Below are 24,728 nucleotides of genomic sequence, written 5' to 3'. Positions count from 1 at the left end.
GTGCAGCCAAATTCGTTATCATAAATGTCGTAAAATCCGTCCATATCCATATTCCATCTCGTTCTCATTTCCATGTTTCAAATTGATGCTCCATCATGCGTCATGCCTTCAAGCCAGCGAACTCTCTCCAACTTTTCACACCCACATCTTCTCCCCTCATTTCCAAAAGCACAAACTGCGTAAGGAGCTTTCAACGCGTGGGGAATTCCAGTTCCAATTCCAACCTCGTCGCTGTGCAGTAAGCGCTGCACACTCGCCCACCAACCAACCCAGCATCAACCCAGTTCTCACACACACCAACATATCTTCCGTCTCCACATCCAATGTTCCCATTCCACACCATTCAAGATCAATCTCGAAATCCACGTCCAGCAAATCTTCCAAACCGGAACTAATCCAATCATTTTGCTCCACCCACCACACTATCCAGAGCATGAATTGACAAAGCATAATCAAAGCCAACATGGTCCACCTAATCAAGCTCTTCACGATACCTCCTTCCATCCTCATCTCCATCCCGCTTCCAAAAAACACACCCACTTTTCGCACATTCAGTATATAATATGACATCTTTAAAAATAATTTATGATACAGTATCTCTTCTGCCGAACGGCAATCTCGATACCCGAGTGGACTTTGCTACTTTCGCAACAATAGTTTCAAGTGGAACCTGAAGCTGTTCTCCACAATCACAAGCACAAGGAAGATAATCAGACTTACCATTGCCTGATCCCAATCCCACGCTTCGTCTAACCTTCATGTTTCTTCTTTTCTCATCGAGATAACATGCCTTGAGCTTCTTACGGGTAATGTTTCCGCAATATTCGCGCACGGCGTCGAGATCCATGTCCTCGAATGTTGTGTCGATGTTCTTGGTCCAGGTCTTGAAGAATTCGGTTTCCATGTAGTCTGATTTGCGCCAGGCCTTGACAGATGAATGCCAGCGGAGCATTTCAATAAATTCGGCGCAATCTTGAAGACGAAGGACGGTTTGCCAGCTTGCCCAGTACAGTTCCTTGAAAGTTTCCTCATCTGTACGTTTTTCGAACGCAATACCCGGGACATGAGAGAAGAGAGTGGCATCAGTGATAGGTCGTCCATTATAAACGCTTGAATTACCCAACTCGTAAATAGCGTTGCGTTCCTTGGCTTTGGGATCGTATGCAGAGTTTCTTTCGAGGAAACGGTTTCGGACACGTTGGCCGACAAAGAAAAGATGCTTCATCGATTTTCGCTGTTGGCTAAGTGCAGAGCGAACAGTTTCGGCGATATATTCTTGGATCTTGGGATTTTCTTTCCACTCCGAAATTTGGCCTTCGGGATTGACAAAGGTGGTTTCACTTTGAAGTTCTTCGTGTAGAGGTGCACCATAGTCGAAATCTGGGTGAGATGTGTTTTCAAGCTTGCGCTTCAATTCAGAGTTTTCGACTAGCAAGGCACCAACGTCGATTTTGCCCTTATGGTTCACGGCTTCTTCATAAAGTCTGACTTTCTCTGCCAATTTTTGATTCTCTTCGGACAATTGCTCGCATTCTAGTGTCTTCATACCGAGTGATGACTCCAGATTGAAGAATTTGATGTTGGTCTCTTCTTCCCGAATCTCAGTTGATAATTGTCCATTTCTCTTAATGAAGTATTGAACAATTTCGTTCTTCTCTAGTAACTTGGAGTTGACTTCCTTGAGTCCTGATTCGATTTTCTTTGCCAATGCAGCGAGAGCCACAGCTTCAGAATGCTCAGAAACCATATCTTCAGCGCATTTCTTGAGATCTAATTTCTTCACTGCGAGGCGGTCTTCTGGCGTTTCTACTGGAGTGCTCTCTTCCTCCTCGAAGACGATTCCAGTCTCATCATGAGTGTTTTCGTCATCTTCAAAGATAGCGCCGAGACGTTCACCAGGAGTCTCATCTGGGTAATTATCTTCATCCTCGAAGACCACTCCAGAGTCTTCCATGAGGTCATATTCGGGAGCTGATGAGGTGGGTTCGACCATGTTAAAATATCCAGATTCTGTCATGGTGAATTGATATACTGTACGAAAAAGAGTGTCGTGATATTTTTATTTAAAGATTGAAATATTTAATAATAAAATGAGAAAAATCTAGACAAGATCAAGAAAAAGACTCCCACAATTGGTTTGGTGTTGTGTGCGAGGTTGGATCCAATATGGAAGCTGTGACCGAAACTAGATATGTGGAAAAACCGGTGTAGAAAAAAAGAAAGAAAAAATTCAAGAAACAACTAAATGACTTGAAAAGTTGGAAGATAAATAAGTTATCTACGAAATGAATCGCAGAATGATGATGGATGGGGGTGGGTTGTGAAGAGAGAATAAACCAGCGGAAGCCAAAGTACATGTATAAAAATAATGCAGGTACGAACGGTACAGTCAGTCATAGAGTCATCACAAAAAAAACTTGGTCACCAAGCCGACCCGACAACAAAGCAGCAAACAATGTGAGGGTGTATTGGGCGATAAAGAAACACTTCACTTCTCTAGGTAAAGTTTCAAGGTTTCATGTACCTACTGTTGCGATGCCACGTGTTTCATCTCATTCGTGGTTAAAAACGAGGCGGTGGATACGATCGACCAGATTCTTTCGCAACCGCCGGGCCAACAGATTTTTCGACATACTCCGATGCATATCAAAGGTGGTAAGGGTGCTAACGGGTTCTTCTTAGGCCTCGAGCTGAATCGGACTATCGACGATTGGAGCCTCATTATTTTTCACATCCGCGATGTTTAGAACTTGGCGATTTATTGGAAAAGAGAAGCAGTAAGCTGGAAAGTTGGAGGGAAAGTTGGAAGGAAAGGGCTGGGAGGGGGCGGGTTATCCTACGAAGAACGAAGTCGATAAACTGGCTGGCTGGCTGGCTGGCTGGGCATCTGCTGGTGGTGGGGCCAAATGCTGTACGTTCCGTGCTTCACTCCTAAGGCCGCCAAATGATATTGAAGAATCGCGGTGTGATTCCCCACACACCTCATGCAGCAAAAAAAGTTCTTTGAATGAACCAAACGTAAGGAATGCAATTAGCAAGACTAAATCGAATAGGCGAACATTCTGGGTCGTTTATGCAGAGAATCAAGTGGAAGACGATGCAATATAACGGGTCAAAAGTGGTCAAAATCACGAAGTTTTAGTAGATCACAAATTTAGGAAGGAGAAGCGAAAGGCCATCCACACATGCAAGAATGGGTGACGAATCTGACGATATGTCCAGCTTGTACGTACTCGGGATACAATAGTAAAAAGATATTGGGACACCCCATTTTGCATTTGCATTTGAATTTGCATCTGCATTTATGCATTTTATGAAGAAGCAACTTGCTTCTGATTCCATTGTACACATTCATCGAATGTGACCCCGGAACCTCCGAAGACATCCAGAGCACTTCCGATTGTAAGATCAACCTTTCCACCACTAAGTCTCTTGACATTGTCAAGATCTTGAAGGTTTCTTCCTCCACCAGCATAAGTGACCGGGATACTACACCATTGTGCTAGCTTCTCGACGAGTTGTTCGTCGATACCTTTTTGCAACCCCTCATTGTCGGCTGCATGGATTAAGAACTCGGAGCAATATGGCTCTAAGGATTTGATAGATGCTAGAAGATATATGAGTTCTCAATGATGAAGAGAGGAAAGAAATGAAATACTCACCCTCATTCACCTCCATATCTGTAATGGTTTGCCATTTATTCATAGCCACAAACCAAGTATCATCTCTCTTTCGACAACTCAGATCAATGACAAGTTTTTCTTTATCACCACCAAGAGATTCCAATACGGAGTTTAGTCGTTCTTGGGAGAACTTCCCATTAGGAAAGAGGAAAGAAGTAACGATGACCTACTATTCCAATCAATATCGATCCTTCCACCTCTAGCAACACGATATAAACATACCCTCTCAGCACCCCATTCAATCCATTGCTTAGCATTTTCATCCGTAATACCACCTCCAACCTGAAGACCATTCTTCCACTCTCCCACGGCTTGTTTCGCGGCTTCCTCATTGCCAGGTCCAAGCATAATGACATGAGCACCTGTAAGATCATTGTCCTTGTACAGTTTTGCGAAATGACCAGCCGGTAATTGCGATACATAGTTGGTCTTCAAGTCAGATGAAGCAGTTGTTAATGTCCCGCCTACAATCTGCTTCACCTGACCTGAATGCAAGTCTATACAGGGACGAAATTTAGTCATTATGAGAAGTTTCTCGATGTGATATCTCGCTGTGTAAAACTATTGACCAACAAATTTCTATGTCGAATAATCCCAGGAGAAAGAAAAGAAAGAATCAACTAATTCCGAGATGTGTTGTTGACCTTCTGCCTGTGTAACTAAAATTGTGTTTCGTCTTCCACCAAAATCATATCGGCAGAATCCCGGCACATCACCATAATTTTTTCTTATCCAGAACATTTAATATTCTGGGGAAGCTACAAACATCGAATTTGCGAAAAATTACCAAATTTCATACAAACAATCTTCAATATGCCTGCCTCACTCGGAAAACGAAAGCGCTCATCTGCGACTGATCCTACAAGTTCAAAACTTTCAAAAGTACCTAAAACCACCCCAATTACACCCGAACCAGTATCCGAATCCCAATCAGAAGAAGAAGCTTCAGATAGCTCTTCAGAAGGCGACGCAGAGCAGGAGGAAGATGATACTGAGGTTCTCGATCCTCAAGAAATATTCCGCCGTCATTTCGAAGCACAGTTCAAACCACTTCCTCCTACAACCAAAAAACCTAAAATCAATCCAATAATCGAGAATCCCGATAATGAAGATGAAGATTGGGATGGCTTATCAGACAATTCCGGCGAAGACGACAAGCAGGAAGAAAACGGCGTACAAGTAGTTGAACACGTGAAGAAAATTGATTCTAGGATCGCGGGGATGAGTAAAGGAGAATTGAGGGCTTTCATGGTATTTACAACCATTATCTTCCCTCTAATATGTTTCGTCCATCTCCCAGAATCTAACACATTCTATCTAGTCCTCCAAAATCCCCAAATCACGCCCTTCACCCTCCCTCTCTAAACTTGCCGAACTACCAGCCGGCTCCGCAGACGACCCAGGCGCAACCGAAGCACTCAATCTCAAAAACGATCTCGCGCTCCAACGACTCCTCGATGAATCGCATCTCTTGACATCCTCCTCCTCTTCCTCAGCTGCCAATTCCCATGCCGTCCATACTTTACAAGGGAAGAATCGATTGAAAGCCCTAGATATGCGTGTCCAAGCACTGGGCGGGAAAACTAGTATACATACACAAGAAAGTATGCCGATGAATATGCGAAAGGGGATAATAAGGAAGGCGGAGGAGAAGGAGGAGAAGCGAAGGAGAGAGGCGAAGGAGAATGGGATTGTGCTTGAGACTAAAGGAAGAGGAGGGGGAATTAGCGGGGGGAGGGAAAGAAGGAAGGAGAGGAGTGGGGCAGGAGGGACTTTTGATTCTGGTCCTGGGGTTGGGAGGATGAGGGGTGCGACGTTGAGTTTAAGTGAAAGGGATGTGGTGGGAATTGAGGGGAGTAAGAGGGGTGGAGGTAGGATGGGTAGGAATGGAAAGAGGGGGGGAAGGGGAAGGGGGAGGGGGAATAGGAGTTAGTAGGTTGGCTGTTTGAAACCAAGAGGCTACTATGGAAAAAGTAAAGGGATGCTGCATGAATACATGTTCTACAAAGCAAATAAAGAATTGATACCCAAGCAAACTACATCAAATATCACATCCGAGATCACAAATACAGATATCACGAGCACTTCGGATGCACTCATCCAGATACCAAAGCAAACAAGGTATCAGTCAATTCCATACTGTACAAATTTCCGTCCTCATCAAACCCGACGCTCCAGAATTCACCGATATTGATTCACAAAGGTAAAAGTAAGTGCCCTACAACCCATCCTTTCAGGTGATTTGCAGATGCAGTTGCGTTCATTTAATCAAACAGTTCAGTTCAGCCAAATAACGCGCCCAAGCCCTACCCCTCATGAACTCCGTCCTTCAGTTTCTTCAAATGCCAAGGAAACCTAGGAAATGTATGTTTGTATAATTTCTCCTGCCAATAGCTAGAAAATGTTGAGTTTTGCAAAACTCTTCTTTACTGCTTATTTGCATATTGGAAATGTCCGAACGCACCTCCACCATTACTTGGTGTTAGCGGACCTAAACCATTTCCTCCATTATTATTATGCGCAGGTGTAGTTGCTAAATTTACACTTCCATTGTTCGGAGTACTGGGTGCGCCATTCGCAAACGACGATCCTGAACCATTTTGATTCGGAGTGGTATTTTCTTGGTATTGATTGTAATGCTGCGGGGTGGTTTGTTGGGTAGCAGCTGTATTAGCTTCTTGGAGATTGATACCGAAGACACGACCTAAATGCTCATCTCCAATCTCGCCGTCAAAAAGACGTTCGCGGAGTTTGAAAAAGACTCGACCGTTGACGAGGGAATCAGAACCAGCTTGGTGCACAGCACCTACTCGTTTAACTTTGAGGACGTCGATCATAGTCTCAATGTTGGGATGTCGCTCGGTGCGTTGAAGGAGTTCTGCGGTGACGGCGTCGACATGAGAAAGCTGACCTAATTTGTTCATAATTGTTCCTTGTTGCATGAGATATTTGATATCATATACACTTGGAAAGAACTTTTTCATGAGCATATCGAATTCTCTTTCGTCATCCGGTAAGGGTCTTTGAAGCAGAATCTTTGTGAGGTATCCAAAATCGTAGCCAGCATGCCCTGAGATCCAACGTTTCTCCTCATCACATACAAGCCCGGAACTAATCAATACCGCACCAAACTCGAATGGATCGATGCCTTCTTCCTTTAATCTGTTGAAATCCGTGCCGGCAATCTTCCTTTCGTCAATGCCCTTTTCTGCATACATATCATCCGACAGAGAGAATTTAAAGTTGAACTGCCATGTGCAAGGTATCTGTCCCATGCCGTTACCAATTCTTCGTCCTGCTGAGTTCCGATCTAGTCCCGAGTCCGAGGGAGGAGTCGCAGGCAATGATTCTCCATCCTCCGAATATAAAGTTATGCCCAGTTGTATAAGTTTCAGTAAGTCTACGTTGCATCGTAAGCATTGATAGTGATAATCTCCCTTGCCATTAAATGATCCCATAGGTCGAGCAACGATTCCAGGGAATTTTGCGTCCTAGCAATGTTAACTCCGGCGTCAACGATCACCGATGGAGTATCTTACCATAGAAATATAAGGGTATTTGTCCACTAACTGCCGCAGAATTGCCATCTCCTCATGTAGATTCCCCTTCCAAACATCTCGTATTCTACCCTTATCACGTATACCCCGCGTCCCTGAATCTGCCATTCCGTTGTGCCCTTGTTGTTGCAACGGTGCTGCAGCGAAGCTCATTTGTGCAGCTTGACTTGCTAATCCACCGCCTTGCAATGGAATACCAGGTGCAGAAAACCCTCCTGGTATACCCATACTAGCTCCATTTGCGAATGCATTGCTCATGGAGTTCGCACTCATAAATTGATTTCCGATCGAGCCAGGCGGAGGAAGTCCTGCGGTATGTGGTTGTGTATGAGGCGGATATTGTTGATAATGAGACGCCATATTATTTGGGGCAGCCCCGTAGGCTTGCATTCGTGGAGGCATTTTGTTTTCGTCGAGTATGTATGTTGGGTGTAGAGGGTGGGTTGATAGCTTTCATGGACGCAAATTGCGCGAGGAGAGGAAGGGTTTCTTTTTCGCGGTCGAAAGCAACAACAGTTTTGGACAAGAAAATAAGATAATTATCACTCTGTAAATTATTATTTGCTTTAAAATTCAAAAAGTATCAACACCAAGTCTTGTGTTTCTTAAAGTTCAAGCTGGCTGCTTTGATTAAGCATGAACAATTACTGTAGCTAAGGATGGCGCTTAATGTTAGACGCCCTAATGGTATCCGAACTATACCCGAGCTAGACCTCCATATTCAATACATTGTTCACCACTGGACAATAAATCATTAGGTGAAAGTTGTAATTCTCACAATGCAGTGCACAAGGTACGTATTTGACTGAAGATGGATAATTTCAATTTTTATCTTTCAATCGCTGACTTTCTTGAATAGAATTCTTAGAGCTGCACAACGTGCAAATCTTACTGGGTTCGACCCAAAAGCATTAGCTGCCGCTTCTGGTAAAAATGCAGGTGACCCATGGGCACGACGGTGAGCTCGGAAACGCATATCCCCAAATTTCGGACTCGCCATACTGATAGGTTTTATTAGTGAAGCTTGGAGATATCAAGGACAATACTCAAGGCGGAATCGATTTTCGAACACCTTCCCTGGATTAGGCATTGCGACGGTAGCTTTTGCAGCATATTGCGGATACGAATACTTCTTTTTGGCGGACGAACATCATGGGCACGCAGAGGGTCATGGCGATGGACATCACTGAAGAATGAATTGATGGGAAGTCGTTGTACATATGGGCTAAATATCATCATTGGGACTGATCCCCTCATTCTCAACAAGCACTGCGCACGCTCCATGTATGGATATGATATGAATTCTCTATTTCTCTGTGAGGATGCAAAACATTGACAACTCACTTTCCATACAACGGGCAATTTATTGGTAAGTAGCGACGAGAACAAACGCTCTATACTTTCAAAATACATTGTGCAAGTGTGCAATGATCAATTCATTGATGTTATGCTTGTCCACGGCTCAATCAATGCCAGATTTCGGATCCTATCGGTTTAAATTGGAGAAATATGGTGATTTTGCTATATTCAATAGGAAAGTATGGAGTTAATTCGCAAAATGATATTGGGAATTGCTAAACACGTTCGTTGAGTATATGTTGAAATCCCAAGAAGATATCTACCATGAGAAGCCGAAGTCAGAATTTAAGGATTCAGTTGGGATGATACAAAGATTTTCCGGGACGGCTGGAGGGTGGATCGAGACTGGATCGAGACTGGATCGAGACTGGATCGAAAGCGTTGATTGAATAACAAACGATTAAGTACATCTGAGGTTTGTAGCAAGATCCATGAAAGAGCATGCTGCATGGATACCGAATATACCCATTTACCACCCCCAGAAAGTTCGAGAGAATGAACGTGCAAAGGGAACCAACTCGATCTCTTTGGCTTGAAGCAATCCCCCATCTTTGATCCATCGTCTTTCACAATCACCATGTAGGAACGGAAAGTAAAGATGCCAGAAATTCCCACACGATATACAAAATGACTTGCATACCAACGATACCATCCCTTTGAAACTTGGCAAACCAATTAGTTGAATGTTTGAGTTTGGGGTGCGATTCTTTCCATACATAACATCACCATCTCCCAGGCTAAGAGATTTTGTATATATACAGAATTTCGACAAATCTGCTTGGAGAGTCCTCTTCGGTACGCTGTCAGTGATAAATTGAGGGTAGATTCTGAGACTTTCTCCTCGGTAAGCTCTGCCGTAGTTTCCACAATGAGGATCAGAATGTTAATAGTATCTGTTTTAATACCGACATCAATCTACCACATTTCCCGGCCCCAGCTACCCCATGCTTTCCTCGGGGATATGTGATCCAGCCTTATCCATCCGAGGTCTACCCATTTTCACAGGTCCGCGCCGTGCCTGTACTAATTAATCCACCGCTGAAAGCCCACCAGTGGGTGCACGGACTCACGGGACACGCGTTTTTTGAAAATAGCCTCAAAATAAACAATTCAAAATATACATAATCAATTCAACTTCAAAATGCCATTCAATATATAATCAATTAAATATAAGGCTACTTCTATTAATAAAGAATTATATAGAGAATATGATTTATTAAAAAAATCGCACTTTTTTGGTGAATTCGATTGATATTATGCGAAAAAAAGTGTATGCTTTATTTTCACCTGGTTAGATATATCAAGCTCTATAAGTTATTAATAGCTTCAAGAAAGAGATATATTAGGAAAGCAAGCTTATAAGCAGATTCATAAGCTTTCAAAAAATCTAGGGGGACTTATATCAATCGATAAAACTATTTGCAAAATGTTTGTTTTGCTTTCCTGAAATAAGCTACGAATTGCATTTTACAAAATGATAATTGAATATTTCAAATTAAAGGTTAAACGATATTCTTTATAAAAAAATTTAAAAAGATTTATAAATCAAGGTTAGTATTACAAAACTGTTTATTCAGAAAAGTGTATTAATAATTGATAGTGTAGGAAATATATTATATTCAATAGTATATATAAATATAACATTGTAAAAGGATTTTGGAAATATATTGTATATACAAACGAAATATATATGAATTCTATTTTTATAAGAAAAGGAGAGATTCTAAAAGAAGCTAGAATTTGATATAAAATAGAAAATATAGTGGAATATCTTTTATTAGAGGGTAATAAAATCCATTATGGAGTATAAATCACTTTCGAAAAGAAAGCTGAAAATCTTGAATTCTATTATAATGAGGAGGAATATACAGATAAATTTAAACCTGAATCTAAATTTAGAATATGTTTTAAGACTGAAAGTTGTGATTTCTATAAGGAGCGTGTTTGTATATAGAAAGCTAAAAAGCCGTATCCCAAGAATGTCAAGTCTTAGAGCAATATTATAACCTAGGAATACTATATTAAATGATTACTTCCAGTTTATATAAAAACAATTGAAAGGTTATAGGCAAAAGATTCTATATATAAATAGCTTTTAATAGAGGATAGTAATAGTTCCTATAGTTTTGTTAAATATAATTTTGTATAAGAACTTAGAAATACACATAATATCGAAAATCTATTTCACCCCTCTAATTCACTCGATCTGAATCTAATAAAGGGTATTTGGAATATATTAAAGCAATAAGTTTGGAAAAGATAATAGAAAATGTTGAATGAGTTAAAGGAGATTATACAGAACGAATAGAGCAAGATTATGCAGAAGGAAATTCAAAAAAGATATAGAATTACCCGGTAGATGTAGGACTATAATTGATACAAATGGGAGCTATGTATAATCAAAATTGTAATAGTTATTAGCTATTTAGTCGTAATATTATCTCATTTTGGGTTTTTTGAAGCTATACAGACTGTCCCGTGAGTCCGTGCACCCACTGGTGGCCAAAGCATTCTGATATGTCAGCCCGTGCATGACTCGAGGTTAGAATACCCGATATGCATATGGAATAGTCTCGCCAAAATCTGTCCAAATTCGAATGTTTCATCGTGATGCACAAAGTTTATTTGGGTAGAATTGATGAATCTGCTTGATTAAGGTTACGCCTACTATATTTACCAAGTAGATACTGCCAATAAGCTGACGTGACCGCACAATGCTTTTTTTCACACAAGATAGAAGAGCTTTGGGCTCGTTATATACCCTCGTATTCTCGTACTTATATACCACATACCATATACCATACCTAGGTAGGTAGGTAGGTAGGCAGGTAGATGATTAGTAACCTTATCAACTTTTCATCCATACAATAAATGACGTCGATCCAGTTGGCCACAATAATCAGGATCTCAGCCTCGTCCAAGGGTAAAGCAAGCCACAAAAGACTGGACTATTCTACGAAGTAATGCCATAGGTAAACCCAATTTCTAAGGTTTAAGCTTGTTTGATCAAAACCTGAATGTTTTTTTTTCCTAATTTGATTCTCTCAATTGATGTTAATTCGTTTTTGCACCAGCAAGAAATTCTTCTTCCCCTATCTCGTTGGTTATAATACCAATATTGAAGTAAGATTTGTTTGTTTCCTCAGGAATGACAAAGTCTTTTGATATTCTTCGACACTAATACCTATCCGTCACCACATGGAATCCATGAATGTTTGTTCCAATGGCAATTTCCTTGGAACTATTGAGGAAACCTCAATATTGACACAGAAAACGAAAGACATATATGCTTCGCAGCGTGCACTTGAACTGAGAAAGTAAGTCTGGTCTTTTTTAATTGGCTTAAAGCCATTACCATTTCATGGGTGTCTCTTGCTCTCTCTCTGCTTTGGTGCCAATCTTAGCTTGATTTGGCCGTGTCTCACGTGCATCATGAAAGGGAATACTCGTGATTTCTTGACTAACTGCTCCATTCCTGTCTTTTAGATTTTATGATCCTTATCAAGCTGATATAAATCCTCAATCTTCTAAGGATACTCTAAATGGTCGACTCAATTCTGATGGAGCCCTCGACAATTATGCCGAGGTTGCTATATGGCGTTTAGGGGGCGTTCATTCTATGATTAGGTATGAGGAACTCCAACTCATTGACAAACCGATAAAGCTAATACACACTAGTATCATTGATGGCTCTACTCAATACTTCATTGCAGGAGCACGGCGCGATAAATCTCTACCCGAGGAGGATATCGTCAATGATTCGTGGTTTGGTTGTTTTCAAGTGCCAACGCCAGGTGGTCTTTGTGAAGTCAGGACAAACCAACCACGATCCTGAACATATACTAACCGAGAATTTCAGAATACCTTGGCAATCAATGATGACGAAAATGATCCTTACCCTTGTTTTATTGTCGATGATTTGAAGAGAGACCCAAGATTTGCCAATTTATCCATAGTTGATGGTTCTTTGGCTTCATACGTTTGGTATGCTGGGGCTCCAATTACTACCAAAAATGGTATCAACATTGGTGTTTTATGTGTCTTCGGTGATCGCCCTGCCACCGGGTTTAATTTAGAGAGAAGAAGATGTAGGTTTGAGCGACAGTTTACCTCACTGAGATCTATGTTGATACTAACGCGACATCCAGTTTTATATCATCAAGCGAACAATATCATGAAGTACATGGAAACGCAACGAGAGGCTATCGAAAGACATCGAGTTGCGCTCATGTCGAAAGGAATTGCTACCTTCATAGAAAGAACTTCTCGTTACACTAACATTGTCTCTGACAGCCCATACTCTTCAACTCTAGCAGTTTCAAATACGACCAATGCATCCGGTACTCAATTCGACGATGATACCAGAACAGACCTTTCTCAGGATGGACATTCTAACACATCAAATCAACCACACCAGTCTTCCGAATCTGTACTTGATCAAATAAGAATCACTTTGGATCACGCGGCCGAAATTCTTCGGGAATCCCTTGAACTTAACGTTGGAGGTGTTGTCTTCTTGGACACGACTAATGGTCATACTGAAGTGGGGAATATGGATGCTTATATGGATACAAGCACTGATATCGGTACAGAGGTGAAAGAGGCTGAATTGAGGAGGTCGCTCGTACAAAATGAAGAAAGACCAAAGTATGAAGAGTACCGAAGAAAATTGTCTCAAGGCACCATACGAACTTCCACGGATAGACATAAAGTGGCAAAGGTCCTTTCTATGTCAGCGGCAAAAGTTGCAACCTGGGACTCAGAAGCTCATGTTCTGGATGGCAAAACCCTTCGGTCGCTAATGAATTCTTATCCTAAGGGGAATGTCTGGTATGGCCTGGACTTCGTTCGATTTCGATAGGATCATCTGACTGACTTTGATAAAGGTATATTGACGACAATGGCTATTTCTCGAGTCTGGAACAAGTCAACGATCGGAAACGCGCGCCCTCGACCGATACTAGTCCTGCTGAAAGGCCTAGAACATCTGGCTCTTTTGATGCTATGAAGCAAGAAGCGGAAGCAACTATGCTTGGCAAGGTATTCCATAAAGCAAGGCAAATCATATTCCTTCCTCTTTGGGATTCTGCTGGCGGTATGTCATGCTTCTACCACGGCGTAAAAGCCCCCTTCTATTCTCGGCTAATCAATTCACTGCAGAGAGATGGTACTCGGGCCTGTTTGTATGGAGTCAATCAGCAGTCCCTGTTTTTACCGTAAATAATGAGATATCTTACTTATCTGCATTTACAAACTCGGTCATGATGGAGATTAGTCGATTAGATGCCCTGATTTCTAACAAGATGAAATCTGATTTTATTAGTAGCATTTCTCGTAAGTATTGGCAATTCTGAGTATTCACTTAAAAGCGCTAATGATGAGCAAAGATGAATTTAGAAGTCCATTACATGGCATTTTGGCTTCAGCAGACTTCTTACGGGAATCGAACCTTGACATTTCACAAACAGAATTTGTCTCGACAATCCAGAATTGCAGTGGTACTCTCCTGGTACGTGCAACTAATATCATAACATGTTATCAGGGTTTCCAATAGTTCGGATTACGGTCCAACGACCAGAAGCTATCAACTTCTGAAACTAGCTAAACGATTCAAGTGGTCTGAAATACTGTATTCATTTCGGATATGTCACCCCTGCTCAGCACTGAGATATAACATCCCGTTTGCGAGTCCGGGCTATTGGATATACCTTTTGCAATCGATTTACTTGCCTCTCGAATTGTTGCCCCTACAAGCTTACACTGACACCATATCATAGGATACAATCAATCACGTTCTTGACTACAGCAAAATCAATTCTTTCGAGAAAAGAGAAGGCTCTTTACAAGGTAGGTCTTGTGTTGTTTGCTGGGCTAGATCGTTCTCGAATTAACAATGTACTAGGGTCTTTCTCGAGCGAGCTTCATCAAGTAACCAACGTAGCTTTGCTATGCGAGGATACCATCAATGGTATGATTGCTGCTAACCACTTTAGAAGTGCTGCTCCCATGTATAATTTAGCACTTTCAAATGGTTCACCAAAAAAGAAAACTGGTCTCTCCCCAGACGTAACGGCACAACCATTGCAAATTGTTCTAGATTTTGAAATGCGGGATTGGACTTATAAAGTTCACGCTGGTATGTATTGGAAATCTGGCAAGAGTGGCAAACTGCTGATATTCTCGACAGGTGCAATTCAACGTATTTTGATGAACATATTTGGCAATTCGCAAAAATATACAGATCATGGCTATATTCAAGTACAGTTGCAACTGCGACAACAAAAAACGGCCATCGACGTGCCACCTTCAAATTCTCATCCCGCCGGGGACTTCATGTGTCTGCGTATTACAGATTCTGGCAAAGGAATGTCAACTGAATACATGGAACGCAAACTTTACCATCCATTTGCCCAAGAAAATAGCTTTACACCTGGTGTTGGCTTGGGTCTTTCTATTGTGTGAGTTCTTCCATGTGCTTCACACGAATGAGCTAATGAAGAATCTAGCTGGAGCATTGTGAAACAATTAGGTGGAACTATACTCATCCGCAGTGAGGTAGGCATCGGGACCGATGTTGAGGTTCTCATCCCTGTGGAAAAATCAGAGCCTCCTTCACACGATGAAGTCATGAGCGGTGATACTGTCGATACAACCGATGTCAGAATTGCTGCGGAAAAAGCAATGAGATCGCTCCGTGATAGAGCAGCAGGAAGAGTAATTTCTTTTGATCGTGGCCAACTCACATCCCCTCAAACTAATGCATGGGATTGTATTCAGAGATACTGCTCCGAGTGGTATGGTTTTGATGTCCGAAAGTCTGATGGAAATTCACAGAGTGAAGACCTACTTCTCATCAATGAGACATTTAAATTTCCAGAATGTTCTCCTTGTCAGAGGATATTAGTAATCCATGCCGCAATGAGCTATCCAACTATCAATAGGCCAGATGATCAGCATTTTATTGCCAATATTTCTCAACCAATAGGACCCTACAGACTTGCCCGATCAATTCTTGCTCTGTTGGATCAAACTGTTTGCGAATTACGCAATAAGCACGCTACTACACAAACTCCTCTTGGATCACCCGAGGAATTACACCGCAATGAAACAAAGGAATATAGCTTTTTACCAGTGCAAGAGCCGGAGCCCAACACAAAAAATGATATTATACTTACTCTAGCAAAGCAAAAGGTCCGCGAAGAATTTGCTGAATCTCTTCAAAACTTAGAACAGCTTCAACTCCAAGCACCTCTTGCTACTCCCCTGGAACCAATACCCAGACCGCAAATTCCTGAACGCAAATCTTCGAAATATCCTTCACCTCCGCCACCTCCGCCTCCTCAAGTCACTCAAGTCACACAAGTCAACCCAGAAAAAACACCCCTCCATATTCTCGCCGTTGATGATAACGCACTTAATCTCCAATTGATACATCGTTATCTCCAAAAACGTAAAATAGATACAATAGTGACTGCAACTGATGGTTTAGAAGCAGTGGCAGCCGTAAAGGCGTCAAAAAATGGATTTGATGTAATTTTCATGGATATTTCGATGCCAAAAATGGATGGATTCGAAGCTACACGACTTATCAGAAATTGGGAGAGCGAGTTATGTGTAGGGTTGGATGGTCTAATCGCTTGGGGGCACGGCAGAGAGAAAGAGGGGGAAATGGAGATTGAAGAAAAGACCCATGATCAACTACCCAGGGGCAAGGCTTATGTAGTTGCTATGACAGGCTTGGGGAGTCAAAAAGCAAGGGACGAGGCCGATAGAAGTGGATTTGATGATTTTATGACTAAACCGGTTAAATTGCCAAAAGTTGGAGAGTTGTTGAAGAGATTGAGTTGTGAGAAGGCTGCTAGGTTGGAAGTTAGTAAGCGTTATACAGGTTGGAACTTTTAAATGGAACTAGGTGGGCGATTGGACAGGCACAACCGGCTGGACGAGAGGGAAAGAGATAAGGTACGGAGTTAATATGAAATGCAATATACGGATAATTGGGTCGGTATGGGAAGGGAAATGGAATGAATTGTATAATAATCGATGATACCTAATAGCGAAAAGAAACGAGAATATGAATAGCTTTCTTACGATTCGGTCATTGATTTCATGTTAAATTCATCCATTTAGCGATATCGCTAAATGGTTAGGGGAGCAAATATAATAAAGACTTTCTTCCTCATGGCATATAATCGATCAGATCGCGTAATGTTGCCAGATTAATGGTATGGAGAATCTCAAATTATCCACTTTTCCTCTGTATACCTATGTATGTCCAGACATGGCAGAGCTTTCAGTTCGGGGTGTACAAATACTTTTGTTGCATCATATCTCCAATTGTCATCCCTTCAATCACAAATTTCTCAGTCGCCTATAGCCTCACATATAAATCTAGGGGTTCGATATATAGCGGGGTTTTTGGTAAAAATAGGTTGCGAAACCGTCTGAAATGCTAAATTAGCATTTTACAATTCACCATGCTATATGATGCTCTTTTCACCCCTAGATGATGAAGAAACCAAAGAGGCCAATTTTTGATACCATGGTTTCGTCACTCGTTCTTGTCTAATTGTCTCATCTCAGCAAACCTCAAACACCATCCAATAAACTCATCACGTGTATGCCAAGCCTCTGCCCCACCACTATCAAACCCCGCCATGCCTCAAGCTCTGGTGCTCTCTCCCGTTGTTTACACAGTAAATTCTGTATATAAAACTCGGGTCTCAGATCCTTCATATTTTTCTGATCGCAGAATTATATTACTTGAAAATGGAATTTGATACTAAGACTCGTAAGTTCGTTTTTTATCATGTGTGATTGAGGGGAGAGGAGAGAGGAGGAGGGGAGGGAAAGATCTTGTGAAAGAGGGACGAGGAAAGACTAACGTTTAGTGAGCAATTAGCTCTCTATTCTACTCAGGATAAAACATCTTTCGCATATATTTCTGCGAGAGATCGTTGGCCCGTTATTCTTGTAAGTGGCACTGTTTTTTCTCTTGGAGATCGTCTATTTCATGAAGGATGTTGGGAATCGATATGGAAAACCCCTCAATTCCTTTGCTCACTGCGCTTGAGGCTTTTTTAATCGCCTAGTCTGCCTCCATGGCAGTGGCCCCCGGAAGGCTAGCGGAGCATCATTCACTCATAACAAGATCTTTGCTAATACTGACTCTGATAGACTGGAGCAATTGATGATGTTCACAGAGCAGTATCCGAATCGACGGGTAGCAAACATGAGGAAGGAAAACGCATAGTCGAGACTCTCGCAAAGCTAAAATATGAGCTTCAACACGACAGGAAGTTAACGTATGAGATGTTGTCTTCATATGAGATGAGAAGCTAATCTGAGATGCAGCCCTCTTCTTGATGATGGACAGCCGGATATTGAGGGTTATAATAAGGAATTGGAAAAATTGGGTTACCCATCATGGTTCAATGTTCCATGGTTATATGCAGAATGTTATCTCTACAGGTATGGCTTTGCTCTCTCGTCTTCACTGCTTTCGAATTATAACTAATAGCTAGTTTGCAGACGCATAGCAACCTCTTTCTCCTTGTCCAAAGAATGGAAATCCCACGATGTGTTTGCGCGCCAAAAGATGTCGACCTTCCGTTCTTCCCGTCCTGCTGTTCTCGAGCTCGCAAGTCGCTACCACGAACTCATAAACCAAATGTCAAATGATAAAACCCAAGATGAGGAGACTGAAAAGATACTTTTCATGGAAATGTGCGAGATTTGCTTATGGGGCAATGCAACTGATCTTTCTCTTCTCACATCTCTTACCTACGAAGATATTCAAAAATTACAAGGATCTGAAGCACGAAAGAATTCTGAGAAGAACATTCTTATCAATGATTTGGGCAAAGCATACGATGTTCTTAAGGCTGCTAAAAAGGAAGGAAGAAGTCGTCAAGTCGACATTGTTCTCGATAATGCCGGATTTGAACTTTATGTCGATCTAATTCTTGCTGGATTTCTTCTCAGCGCAGGTCTTGCTACAAATATCGTTTTGCATTCTAAAGCCATCCCATGGTTCGTATCAGATGTTGTACCAAAGGATTTCTCCGATTTATTAAATGCATTAAATAATGCTCAATCTTTCTATTCCACGCCTTCCGAAGACGAGCAAAGAGATGGAAAAACACCAGAACCACTTTCCAAAAAGGAAGAGGAGGAATTGGATTTCTTGTTCAAGACTTGGAGCGAATTCCATGCTGAAGGTCAATTAACTTTAAGAGCTAATCGATTCTGGACTGAAGGAGGTAGTTATTGGAGATTACCAGGCACGGCACCTAGACTATATGAAGATCTCAAGGAAAGTGATTTGGTTATTTTCAAGGGAGATTTGAATTATAGAAAGTTGACGGGAGATGCTACTTGGGATCCTACAACCCCATTTACAAAAGCCATTGGACCATTAGGTCCAGGGTCCGGTGTTAATGTATTGGCATTGAGGACTTGTAAGGCTGATGTGGTGGTTGGTTTGGAACCGGGACTGGATGAAAAGTTGAGGGCCATGGAGGGAGGAGGTGGAGATTCTGGACAGAGAAAATGGGGATGGAGTGGGAAGTGGGCTGTGGTTAGTTTTTCGGGAGGGAAATAAATAGATGATTTGTAGAAGGTGGAGGTTACCAGATGGGTTGATGGATGGATGAGAAAGATAGATTATTCGTACTTGGAGAGTATAGATTAAGAGAGATGGGTTTATGGTCTCTGGGCCTCTCGCTACTACATGGTAGAGATATCTCGAAGAATGAGAGATGCAGATTCAATTACGAAAATACATTGTTTCTCAACATTTTGTAGATATAGAGTATCTAATTATACATTGTGAAACGCGAAACGTGAAAATAATTTATTAATTTGGAATACATCGAGTTTCAACTCAACTACTCAGACAAATCACTACTACTGTACTTCAATATTACTTACTCCATTTCTTCTTTCTGCTCTCGTTGTGTCGTCACGTCGTATTCTCTACCTAGGTGCAGAGCCGTTACTCGGATATACTAGAGTATGGAAATGGTAAAGCAATCGAGAATGTACAGTCTATTAATTTAAAGTTCTTGCGGAAAAGGCATGCGTACATTCTTTGAGATGTGATTGTAGTTAGTAGTAGTAGTAGGTAGTAATAGTAGTAATAATGATGATAGTTATGAGAATATATAAATTAATAATAATAAAATTAAAATAGATAGTAACGTGGTTTATCATCGAGTGGGTTATATCATTGAATAGGCCACTTTTCCCTTAATTCATATTTTTAATTTCTATATGCGATTTATTATGAAATTATTATGAAATTAATTAATCAAAAAACCTAAATCTTTTTTATTATTAAAACTATTCATAAAAATAACAAACTAAGTATTCGAAAAGTTTTTAAGTTTTATAATATTCCTTATATAATTTTTTAATATAAAATGAATAATTTGTTACTTTATATAGAAATTCGGGTGAATTGTTATAATATTATAGAATTAGAAAAGAAAGTGATTATTTAATATATTCTTAATATAAATTCGAAAGATTTTTTATTTAAATTAAGAAATATAAAAAATATAATAAATTATATTCTCAAATCAAGAAATACAAAGTATATTAGAAAGTTTTGAGTATATCAATTTGTAAAATATCAAATCAAATTAAAAATATATTTTAATTATATTTATAATTTTCAAAAAGCTTTTTATAAAGATTCTAAATTTATTAAAAAGTGATTTTAATTGGTTGTGAATATATGAGTGAAATATAATATTTTGAATAATAATTTCTATAATTTTAATGAAATAGACTTTATAATAAATATAATATACTCCAAAATAATTATAATTAATATTAAACAAAATAGTAGAAACAAGATAATATAATCAGATAATAAAGAATGAACTATAATAATTATATATAATAATAAGGAGAATGAAATTATACCCCTATTTCTAATAGTTTAAAAACAAATTTATTTTTTTAATTAATATATTGAAATCGATTTTCCTATAGATTGGGCTATTAAATCTATATCTAATGAATAGATAAATAATAAGATAGATTTAGAATAATTGAAATATTTTGATAAATATATTAAGAACTAAAAAAAGAGTAGATATCGAATATTAATACTAGATAAATATAAAAGCTATAAATTAAGAGCTTTTCAAGTATATTATAAAAAAAACAATATTATATACTTAAATCTATTATTATATTTAAGTTATTTAATTCAATTATTTAATATAAATTGTTTTAGTAATCTGAAATATTTATATAATAATCAAATTAATAGATTTATTAAGATATATATTAATTATATTTTAAAAATTGAATTCTTTATATTTTTTAAAATTGTATATAAAGAATCAATTATTTCTTAGAATATAAAATCAGGCTTTCAAAAAACAGATTTAATTTTATTTAATTCTGAAATTATATTTTCAAAATTAGATATTCAAATTCATACACTTACTTCCCCCTTCTTCAATTTAAATCAATGGATTTCTCAAACCCCTTACAATCCAATTAAAGCTTTTTCTCAATTAATATTAATTAAATCTCAAATAACTTATTATTAATTAAGTTTTTCTATATCTATATTCAAAATTATATTAGTTTTAATTAAAAATATAAAAAGATTAGCTTATAAAAATATACTTTTAAATATAAAGATTTATATACTTTAAATAATAAATAAAATATTAAATAAATATCAATATATATAAAAAACTCAATTATATCAAAAAAGAATATTTATTAAATAAAAAACTCTTAATATATTATCTCAACAAAAGATTAATATTCAAATTCAATATAACAAGCATCAAAAAAGAAGGAATTCTAATAAGAAAGCATCTTCTAGTTGATGTTATAGTAAATGTGGAAAGATTAGATATAATACAAGAACTTGTTAAAATAATATAATAAATCCTAGATTATTAGAATCTTAATAGTTTTAATTAATTGATTCAATGATTATTGAATAATATAGATTTGAAAATGTGAATTAAGGGAAAAGTGGCCCACTCGATAATATAGCCCACTCGATGATAAACCACGCTAATAGATACCTAGGTAAATATAAATATAAAAATATACCTAGTATACCTAGTATACCTAGTATAGTATATAAAAATCGCAACGCCGCCGCTAAAATGGACCTATGAACCTATGTCCCTATGCATCCATCTACACCAGGGCATAGATCGATAAATCGATACCCGACGACTATGTAAAAATGATAAATAAATAAATAAAAATTGCGTGACCGAATCATAACCTCCATCCGATAGTGACATTTCTTATATCCTATTTCGCCCCAGTTTCCGTTTTCCGATTACATTTCTGATTCTGTTTCCTGGGTATACCTGATTATGAGATCCTGTGATTGATTACCTAAATCGTGTTGTGTTTTGTTTTGTGTTTTGTTTTGTGGTGTGGTGCGGTGTGATGTGGTGTGGTGTTGTGTTGTGAGTACTGTGTGTTGTCTGGTGTTATTGGGCGAGGTGTACTCGTGCGGGGAGGTGGTGAGGTGACGAGGTAGGTAGGTACTCTCTGAATTGGGAGGTGGGAGGTGGGAGGTGGGAGGTGGGACTTGGGAGTTGGGACTCGAAGAGAGTTTTGTACCGATGGAGTCAGGTGAGATGGTGGGTGGATGGAAGGTTTCCTATCCCATCATACCCGGTGATCGTGTCTGATGTGATGAATGGACGTACGAGTTAGAGTTATTCCGTTGATTATTAATTTATATATGTGAAGCCTCCTCTTGACATCGAGGTTTTGGGCCGGCGTAGCCTTATTGGTGTTGTTCTTGGTTCTGGTATCCCATTCTCTTTACTTCCCATCTTCTAGTTTCGAATTCATATCCATGTCCATATTCATATCCAGTTTCGTACTCATCCCTCCTCATATTAACCATCTAAAGACCGCAATCCACAGTATTACCAAACTACTCAAACCCATTCCTCCGCCCAACCCATCTATTCGTGATCCTGCGCCACCCGTCACCACCGCCGCAGCAGGTAAACTCGCATTCACAAACCCCGGTCCGCATTGCACATTTACCATTCCAGCGGCTTGGGCATAAGTACCCGCTATCGCGCTCGTTCTGACCGCGCCCGCAGATTCAAAGACGGCCATTGTGTTTTTCAGACACTGGTTGCAGGTGGGTTGGGAGCCGCCAGGGAGACTCGTGTTCAAAGGGAGATAGTATATGTAGCTATCTGTTGGGGAGGAAGAATTGGTGACGGCTTGCGCGTAGCAGTATGCGCCATTGGAGGGATCTTTGAGACAGGATGCGGTGTAGAGGGTGGAGTAGGCGAGGAGACCTAGACGAGCTTGTGTGACGAGTGGATTGGCGGCGAGGAGATCGACCGAGCAGGCGGTGGTGGAGGTGATGTTGGAGGCGATGGAGGACATCAGGGTTGAGCACGATTGCGCGTTGGCGGAGCAGGAGGCATCGAGGGTTTGGGTGATGCGGACGAGGGATTTGGAGGCTTGGAAGAAAGAGTTGGAGTTCTATAGGAAAGAGGGTTAGTTTTAGATTGGATCTTGGTTGAATGTGTGCATCGATTGGATTTATTGGAGCTCTGGGAATTAATTTGAGGAGGAATAAGATTTGAGGAACAAATAATGCCATTGTTTGAGCTTGAATATAATGACCATTCTTCAATTCCTCAATCCCTCCCCCTTTATCTCAAACCCTCCTCCGAAAATAAAAATCACATACCTGCAATAATAATGAAAAAGGCAAACAAGCTTTAAAACTCTCGTTTGCCAAAAAGTCCATCATATAACTCGAACATGTTGAAGTGATATTACTCGTAAACCCACTATCAAACGGCGTGGGTAAACTGGCTGTTGTTCCCGTAGCAGCGGACACCAGTCCGCTACTCGTTTGCGATTCCGCCAGTGTTGACGAAGATGAGGGGGAATCGGTCGCGGTTGCTGCACTTGTACTTCTGGGAGGTGTGATTGTTGCTGTGGAGGTTATCGTCGCTACGTTTCTCTTTTTATTCAGATCGAATTCGAGGTCGGAGTCGAGATCTAGATTTGACGATTGAGGTTGAATCGGAATGTTGCTTGCTTTTTCTTGTTCGTCTATAAGTTCTCCTTCGTCACTAGAGGTGCTCGAGGTAATTTCCCAAGTCTTAAGTTCCGGAAGCGAATTGCGTGGGAGCGAGGGATCGGGTCGTTGATCAACTAAAATAGTGCCAGATCTAGCTAGACGTGCGAGTGTGGATGCAAATAGTTCGGGAATCTCTTCTCGAACTTCAACCATTCGTTCTTCAATATAAAATTCGGCTGAACATGTGGTGATGAGGAAGGAGGAAAATATCGTCAATAGTATTATAAAATTAGTTGGAGAAAAAAATGGAAGAAGATTACGAGTTTGGTAACTTTTGGAAAAAGAAGACGTCGATGGTAATAATGACGACGATGTGGTGAGAGAAGCTTGATTGCTTGAAACCCGTTTGGCGACGGTAGGGATGCGGATAGGGAGAGTTGGTGCCGCGACCGTTGGATAGTGCGACATGAATTGTTGCGAAGAGAAAGATGAAGGCGAATGAGATGGCGACTTCGATATCGACACCTCAAACGTCTTTTCCATATCTATATTCATATCCAAATCCAAATCCAGATCCATTTCCAGATCCATATCAAGATCCATATCCATATCCATATTGTTCAAAGATGATTGATGGGTATACACAATACGGTATATCTTTATTATCGTGGTTCCAGCATCACTTTTCAAATCTCAAATCGACAACCAGTATGATCGTCGGTGGAAGAGAAGTTGACAATTATTGAATGTTCGTTCAAGAAGGTCGGTGGTATTGTATTGTATCAATTGTTATGAAACGAGAGAACAATCGATGATTCTTCTTCCTTCAATCCTTCCCGTCCCGATTGTTTCTTTCCGAGCCGGATCGATTGCGTCGAAGAATGATTGTTTGATGTAGTACCTAGGTAGGTAGGTAGGTAGGTAGATATGTATGTATGTACTTTCGTCTGATGTTTATTCACTTGATTTCCTTGCTTGCTTGATTTTCCTTTGCTTTCTTTTCTTTTCCTTTCCTGTCTTCCGTCGTCGCTATATAACTTATCGTACCGTATCGAATTCGATGTTGATTGA

The 24,728-nt window shown here is 40.0% G+C and overlaps 8 protein-coding genes across 8 annotated transcripts; 4 read left to right on the top strand and 4 right to left on the bottom strand.

Moving 5' to 3' along the window:
- Positions 1-156: 156 nt before the first annotated feature.
- EAE97_003645 (uncharacterized protein) lies at positions 157-2,017 on the bottom strand (the record flags this gene model as incomplete). Its single annotated transcript, XM_038874157.1, has 2 exons — positions 157-539; positions 721-2,017. The coding sequence occupies 2 exons, from the start codon at positions 2,015-2,017 to the stop codon at positions 157-159; spliced, it is 1,680 nt and encodes a 559-aa protein (XP_038734766.1).
- Positions 2,018-3,311: 1,294 nt separating this feature from the next.
- Positions 3,312-4,205, bottom strand: EAE97_003644 (uncharacterized protein; the record flags this gene model as incomplete). The annotated part of the gene is made up of 3 exons (XM_038874156.1): positions 3,312-3,607; positions 3,663-3,849; positions 3,906-4,205. The coding sequence occupies 3 exons, from the start codon at positions 4,203-4,205 to the stop codon at positions 3,312-3,314; spliced, it is 783 nt and encodes a 260-aa protein (XP_038734765.1).
- Positions 4,206-4,496: 291 nt separating this feature from the next.
- EAE97_003643 (uncharacterized protein) lies at positions 4,497-5,616 on the top strand (the record flags this gene model as incomplete). The annotated part of the gene is made up of 2 exons (XM_038874155.1): positions 4,497-4,934; positions 5,005-5,616. 2 exons carry the CDS (start codon positions 4,497-4,499, stop codon positions 5,614-5,616), a joined length of 1,050 nt encoding a protein of 349 aa, XP_038734764.1.
- A 73-nt stretch (positions 5,617-5,689) lies between these two features.
- On the bottom strand, positions 5,690-7,831 carry EAE97_003642 (uncharacterized protein). The gene is made up of 2 exons (XM_038874154.1): positions 7,223-7,831; positions 5,690-7,174 (listed from the first exon to the last, which is right to left on the bottom strand). The coding sequence occupies exons 1-2, from the start codon at positions 7,640-7,642 to the stop codon at positions 6,110-6,112; spliced, it is 1,485 nt and encodes a 494-aa protein (XP_038734763.1). The 5' UTR covers positions 7,643-7,831; the 3' UTR covers positions 5,690-6,109.
- A 150-nt stretch (positions 7,832-7,981) lies between these two features.
- EAE97_003641 (uncharacterized protein) lies at positions 7,982-8,725 on the top strand. The gene is made up of 3 exons (XM_038874153.1): positions 7,982-8,033; positions 8,100-8,198; positions 8,259-8,725. Exons 1-3 carry the CDS (start codon positions 8,020-8,022, stop codon positions 8,428-8,430), a joined length of 285 nt encoding a protein of 94 aa, XP_038734762.1. The 5' UTR covers positions 7,982-8,019; the 3' UTR covers positions 8,431-8,725.
- A 3,072-nt stretch (positions 8,726-11,797) lies between these two features.
- EAE97_003640 (uncharacterized protein) lies at positions 11,798-16,501 on the top strand (the record flags this gene model as incomplete). Its single annotated transcript, XM_038874152.1, has 12 exons — positions 11,798-11,916; positions 12,086-12,226; positions 12,278-12,407; positions 12,459-12,687; positions 12,748-13,429; positions 13,486-13,694; positions 13,760-13,933; positions 13,987-14,072; positions 14,377-14,446; positions 14,502-14,735; positions 14,787-15,057; positions 15,106-16,501. The coding sequence occupies 12 exons, from the start codon at positions 11,798-11,800 to the stop codon at positions 16,499-16,501; spliced, it is 3,741 nt and encodes a 1,246-aa protein (XP_038734761.1).
- Positions 16,502-17,368: 867 nt separating this feature from the next.
- EAE97_003639 (uncharacterized protein) lies at positions 17,369-19,202 on the top strand (the record flags this gene model as incomplete). The annotated part of the gene is made up of 5 exons (XM_038874151.1): positions 17,369-17,390; positions 17,502-17,572; positions 17,777-17,904; positions 17,954-18,070; positions 18,131-19,202. The coding sequence occupies 5 exons, from the start codon at positions 17,369-17,371 to the stop codon at positions 19,200-19,202; spliced, it is 1,410 nt and encodes a 469-aa protein (XP_038734760.1).
- Positions 19,203-22,495: 3,293 nt separating this feature from the next.
- Positions 22,496-24,272, bottom strand: EAE97_003638 (uncharacterized protein; the record flags this gene model as incomplete). The annotated part of the gene is made up of 2 exons (XM_038874150.1): positions 22,496-23,107; positions 23,319-24,272. 2 exons carry the CDS (start codon positions 24,270-24,272, stop codon positions 22,496-22,498), a joined length of 1,566 nt encoding a protein of 521 aa, XP_038734759.1.
- Between the last annotated feature and the right edge of the window lie 456 nt (positions 24,273-24,728).

The sequence above is a fragment of the Botrytis byssoidea genome (genome assembly GCF_014898295.1).
Source record: "Botrytis byssoidea strain MUCL 94 chromosome Unknown BBYS_006, whole genome shotgun sequence".
NCBI classification, from domain to species: Eukaryota; Fungi; Ascomycota; class Leotiomycetes; order Helotiales; family Sclerotiniaceae; genus Botrytis; species Botrytis byssoidea.
This window is presented reverse-complemented; position numbering and strand designations above follow the sequence as displayed.